General features: G+C 42.0%; 1 protein-coding gene across 1 annotated transcript in view; it reads left to right on the top strand.

Annotated features, from left to right (window-relative positions):
- Cep78 (centrosomal protein 78) overlaps positions 1 to 5927 on the top strand; it is a 26687-nt gene that overhangs the window by 8021 nt on the left and 12739 nt on the right. Inside the window, exons 6-10 of the mRNA XM_021201354.1 lie at positions 1138 to 1251; positions 2538 to 2602; positions 3030 to 3141; positions 4971 to 5106; positions 5445 to 5490. Coding sequence (XP_021057013.1) covers positions 1138 to 1251; positions 2538 to 2602; positions 3030 to 3141; positions 4971 to 5106; positions 5445 to 5490 — 473 coding nt within the window. The remainder of the gene's footprint in view (positions 1 to 1137; positions 1252 to 2537; positions 2603 to 3029; positions 3142 to 4970; positions 5107 to 5444; positions 5491 to 5927) is intronic.

The following is a 5927-nucleotide window of genomic DNA, read 5'->3' as shown; positions in this document are numbered from 1 at the left end:
TATATATATGTTGTTGTTTTTTTGTTGTTGTATTCTAGACAGAGTCTGACTAGGTATCTCTGGCTAGTTTGGAAATTGTTGTGTAGACCAGGCTAGTCTTGAACTCACAGAACTTGCCTCTGCCTTCTGAGTGCTGGGATAAAAGACATATTCTAGCTTACCTGATTGCTGTTTTAATTTTAAGATTTTAAAGACAAACATTTGTTTATTTACTTTGGGTGTGGGTGTGCCACAGTGCACACGTGAGGGCAAATGACAACTTGCAAAAATTGGTCCCTCCTTCCACCACGTAGGTTCCAGGGATGAAACTTGAGTGGTCTGGCTTGGCAGCAAGTCCCTTTCCTTGCTGAGCCATCTTGCTGCCCTGGGTTCCATTGCTGCCCTTCTCCCCTTTACTTAGCCTCGTCTGCTCTCTGCTGCTGTGATAGGAAACTTGCTGTCTTCGTCACTGAAGAGACACCATGACCGAGGGCACTCTGACAGAAGGCACTTAGTTTGAAGCTCGCTTACAGCTTCAGAGGTTTAGTCTGTTGTCAGCATGGCAGGGAGCATGGATGCACTCAGGCAACATGGTGCTGGAGCAGTAGCTGAGAGTTCTACATCCTGATCTGCAGGCAGCCGGGGAGAGAGGAGGGCCTGGCATGGGCTTTTGAAACCTTGAAGCCCACTGCCAGTGACACACTCCCCCTCTGCCCTCCACCCTACACACACTCAAGGCCACACCTCTCCCTGGTAACTAAGCGTTCACATATGAGCCTATGGTGGCCATTCTTACTTACCAGTACACCTTGTGGAAGAAAGGTTTTATTTGTTTGTTTATATAGCTTACAGCTCTTAATAAAGGGAAGTCAGGGTAGGCACTCTTCTATTTAATGTATGTGATGTTTCCTCTATACGTATGTCTGTGTACGACAGTCATGCCTACTTCCCACAGTGGCCAGAAAAGAACATTGGGTCTCCTGGGACTAGGTTACTGTCTGTGTCACTCCGGACCCCGCTTGCTCCGTCCCCTTCTGACTTTTTTTTAATACCCAAGAATTAAAACTGCCTTGATTAGTCTTGTTCAAGAGTGTCCTGAGCACTAGTGGGAATTGTCTGTGTGGAGTCAGCAAGTGACCTGTTGTCTTTCGTCAAAAGCGCTTGACCTGCAGCAGTGCGGCCTCACCAGTGAAGGGGCCAAGGCTTTACTGGAGGCCCTGGAAACCAACAGAACCCTGGTCGTTCTGGATATAAGGAAAAACCCACTTATTGGTATGTTGTCTGCTTAAAAATTAACTGACAAATGGCATAAAAATGAATCTGTGCATTAGAATTTATAAAAACAATGTATTTATTTTCTCATTTTCTAACTTTGTGGTTTTAGCAGCTACTGTATTTGTTTTAATGAGTTTTACCTGGAAATTGTTTAGGTTATTACTGAATCCACTGAGCCTAGAAGAAAAGACTGATTCTCTCAAGAGCATTCCCTCATGTCCATTTGAATCTCTGACTCTCGGGAGGAACAGTTTATTTGTTTGCTAATTTGTAAAGAAATTTTAGATTTTGTATGAGTCTAACTTGTTCAGCTACTAAGCATATAACAGTGTATCAGACAGAGTCTTACTGTTCATTAATAAGGGAGTTCAAATGTAAATGTGTAAGTTGATAATGAATTTTAAGTAGTAGGGAGTGCAAAAAGAATTTAATAAGATAGGTGGGGCACTCACAGGAGAACTGACACTTGAGTGGACAGCTGAGTGAAAAGCAGGGCATGTGTGGAAGTATAGATACAAGATGGCAGGAGGGGTGGAGGATTTGAGGGAAAAACAAATCAGGGGCTGGAGAGATGGCTCAGTGTTTAGAACACGTAGTAGCGTTGCAGTGACCCGGGTTAGATCCAGCTCCCATGTCAAAGTACTTAAAACCACCTATAACTCCAGTTCCAAGGGACCCAGTACCTTCTTCTGCCCTCCATGGGCACCTGCATACACATCGTGCCCAGATAGACAAGCCAACAGACACAGGAGCAAATAAATTAATAAATAATAAATAACTCTTGTGCTGTATGGTTAAACAGGAGCCAGGGACTTGACAGTGCAAGGTCTTCATTGCCAGGTCAGGACAAAACTAAGTGAGCTGAGATAGACAAAGGCATACTCTGAGTAGTTCTTCAGTCAGGTGGCCTTGATGAGGGAAGAGCACAGACGGTGGAGGTAGCAGTACTGAGGCGGGGGCTGGGAGCGGAGCACGGTTGAAGCTGTGTCCTGGCTTAGGTGGGGCTGTGCTAGTTAGTTGCCTTTGGGGGAAGGAGAGATGTTGGGAGGGTACAACCTTGAATTTTCTATGCAGAGGTTCCAGAGCCACTTGAGACCTCAAGTGCTGGTGGATGATGGGAAGGTATTAATACACTGAGCTTCTGAGGAAGACCGCTCAGAAGCAGAAGTAATGATACTGTTTAGTTGTGTGGGAAAGCAGTGTTAGCTGGCTTCTGTTTGTAGGTAGGCAGCCGGTCTCTGGAGTGAGAGACCTTGGACAGTCTCACTTTTCTTCTACTTCAGATCATTCTGTGATGAAAGCAGTTATCAGAACGGTTCTCCAGAACGGGCGGAGTGCAGATTCAGAGGTACGGCTCCTGTCAGGCTTGTGGGCAGAATTTCTGTTTAGTTACCATTTCCATTTCTTCTGCTTTAGTGAAATTGTTGATATTTTTCTGCTATCTGAAGTAAAATCAGGTGACTTTTTTTTTTTTTTTTTTTTTTTTTTTTGAGACAGGGTTTCTCTTTATAGCCCTGGCTGTCCTGGAACTCAGTCTGTAGACCAGGGTGACCTTGAACTCAGAAATCTGCCTGCCTCTGCCTCCCAAGTACTGGGGTTAAAGGCATGAGCCACCCCTGCCTGACGACTTTTCTGTTTTTTAAAATATTGTATATTATTCAATTTGGGATCTGAGAACTGAAAATCACAAAATTTTATTAAGTGTAAAGTATCTTCCTCATGTACAGCTACAATTGAGCCCTGTTCATCTGTAGCTGGTCACCCGTCTCTTCCAGTACCAGTGGGTTACATCCCCATCGTTGAAGGAATCATCTAAAACCGCTAAGCAGAGAAAGAAAACAATCGTCTTAGGAAGCAGCCGGAAAGGAAAAGCGACCATTAGAATTGGTAACTGACTCTGTCTGTGCTTTTTATGTCACCATCACTTGCACCTACCATGTGTTAGTATGTTAATATTAAGGTCTCACCTCTTGAGTAATAACCAGTGCTGATTACAGTATATTCTGAGGCCTAGACTATAATTATTCTAATTCAGGTTATGGATAACAATTGTTTGCTTTTTACATATAAAATATTCATCATGTTGACTATTTCCTGGATGGTGATTATTCTTCATAATTTACAGTTGAGATTTGTGATGCTCTCTGATGCAGAAAACATAATGAAAACTAATGTTTGTAATGTAAACTTGAGATTCTTCTGAATGTATACTTTTTTTTTGTAATTTGGCTCTGATATATTTCTAAAAAATTTTTAACATTTTTTTTTGGGGGGGGGGGAGGTACGGTCTTCCTCTGGCTGGCTTTGAATTTGCTATGACTTTCCTGCCTCTGCCTGCTTAAGTGCTGGGACTATAGGCACAAACCTTGAAGTAACTTATTTCCTAAAACATTCTGTCTTAATCTTGGTACAGGATAGTTTTGAATTCATCGTGTGGCCACAGGTATCCTTAAACTTCAAGTCCTCCTGTGTTTACCTCCTGAATGCTGAGGTGACAGACAAGTCCCCAAGGCCCAGGATTACAGGGATGAGTAAGGATGCAACTTAGGCTCTCATGAGGCAAGCACTCTTAGCTGCTGACCTGCAGTCCAGCCTCAGAACACATTACTTTTAGCACACATAGCTTTTTTGTGATAAAGAATGACAGAGTGGGACAGATCCAGGTCTGATCGCCACCTGTGTGCCATAGCACACAGTAGTGTAATTACTAATGTTTAAATTAGTGTAATTAAAAAAAAAATTAACTTTAGGGGACTGGAGAGATGGCTCAGTAGTTAAGAACACTGATTGCACTTCCAGAGTCCCTGAGTTCAATTCCCAGCACCTATGTGGCAGCTCAAAACTCTGTAACTCTTAAGATCTGACACCCTCACACAGACATTCATGCAGGCAAAACACCAATTCAAGTAAAATAAAAATAAAAATTAAAAATTAACTCTAAAAGAAATATGACATATATTACTGCATATGCAGCATCTTTGATGGCAGTCCAACACTGCTGAAGAAGTTCTAACATGTAAAAGAGGTCAGAAAGATAAACACAACAACCATTTTGTTTTATTTTGTTTTTATTACATTTTGGCTTTTTTTAAAAACAAGATCTCACTATACGACTGACATAAAACTCTTGGGCTAAGATGAAATAGAACTGTTATCATAAACCTTTGTTGTTTTCAATGATAGCAGAGACAAAAACTTAGATGTGAACTTGAGGGTTTGTTCTAATTAAGTGTTAATATGTGGGTTTAGCTGCTATGTGTACTTCATGTTTAAGCCCCTCATTTCATCCAGTGTGTGTGTGTGTGTGTGTGTGTGTGTGTGTGTGTGTGTGTACCTCTATCTATAAATTTTGTATCTGTTCTCTGTGTGCGTATATGTGTGTGTGTCTGTCTGTCTGTCTGTCTGTGTGTATGTGAACTCATGTGAGGACTGAACGCCATCAAACGGAGGACATTTACTCAGCAACCTTTACCCTACTTGCAGGTATTCCTGTAATCCACACACTTACAAGGGAGAGGCAGGAGGGTCGTGAGTTCAAGTGTAGCCTGAGCTACTCAGGGAAAACCTGTTCTAAGAAAAGTTTATAAATTACCCATACTGCAGTGGTTTTGGTATCATAATCTGTTTTTCATTTGTGTTGTGTTAGGTGTGTGTGAATGGTACTCTGTAAACCTTTAGTGCATCCTGGTTTTCTTTAATCACTTCCTTGAGCATAGGTTTAGCTACAAAGAGACCTTCGAGTAATGGGAGAAAACAGGGGCTCAGTAAAGACTGCTATGCTCCGGATCCTCTGCCTCCAGGCGCATCTGGTTTCTTGCCCTGGCGAACAGCAGAGCGTGCAAAAAGAAACAGGTAAGGTGTTCTTCCTGTGCCTTAGTCCTGACAGCTGTTATTTGGGAACTTCTATTATATAGTTCTATTGATTCCGGAAGTAGAAGGGGCCAGCTCACTCACAGCCTCTGCCCAAAGACCGCCCTAAAGAAAGATAACAAAAAAGTGTGTATTCCCTGGAGCCAAATGTGTACTAGTAACTTGTCAGCCATTCTGCTCAATCTGTTTGTTTTTTTCATAGCATATTTTGAGGTACTTAGTACTCTGGTTCTATATGAACAATGTACATAGTACAAATAAGTTTGATCCTATAGTGTGCATGTATCAAAATGTAACTTAATTTGTTGATATACTTTTAGGAGTTCTTCACTAATCAAAACTCGGGATCTATCAAATCACCTGAAGGTATGTATAAGGGATCAGAGTAGGAAAAGGCTGGGGTCAACGGAAAGGAGCTTTGTAAAACAGATTTTCCCTCCCTGAAATAAATCAATGTACAGTCTCCTGATTCCTGTCCCAGTGCCATGGTCCAGGGCACTGTACCTTCTATGCATATGACACACACTGGGGAAGCCTGTAGTTTCATCTGCAGATACTCTATTTCTCCAGGCAACATATAAACTGACGCTCACAGTAGGTTTGACCATTGTTTCTTCTGTTACAGAGCTCATCACTAAAATGTCCCAATTTATAAGGAATGTTGCTTTGGGTACATGTATGTGTTTCTCTCTCTCTCTCTCTCTCTCTCTCTCTTTCTCTCTGTCTCTCTCTTCTCTTCTCTTCTCTTCTCTTCTCTTCTCTTCTCTTCTCTTCTCTTCTCTTCTCTTCTCTTCTCTTCTCTT

Source organism: Mus pahari, chromosome 1, assembly GCF_900095145.1.
Source record: "Mus pahari chromosome 1, PAHARI_EIJ_v1.1, whole genome shotgun sequence".
NCBI lineage: Eukaryota > Metazoa > Chordata > Mammalia > Rodentia > Muridae > Mus > Mus pahari.
This window is presented reverse-complemented; position numbering and strand designations above follow the sequence as displayed.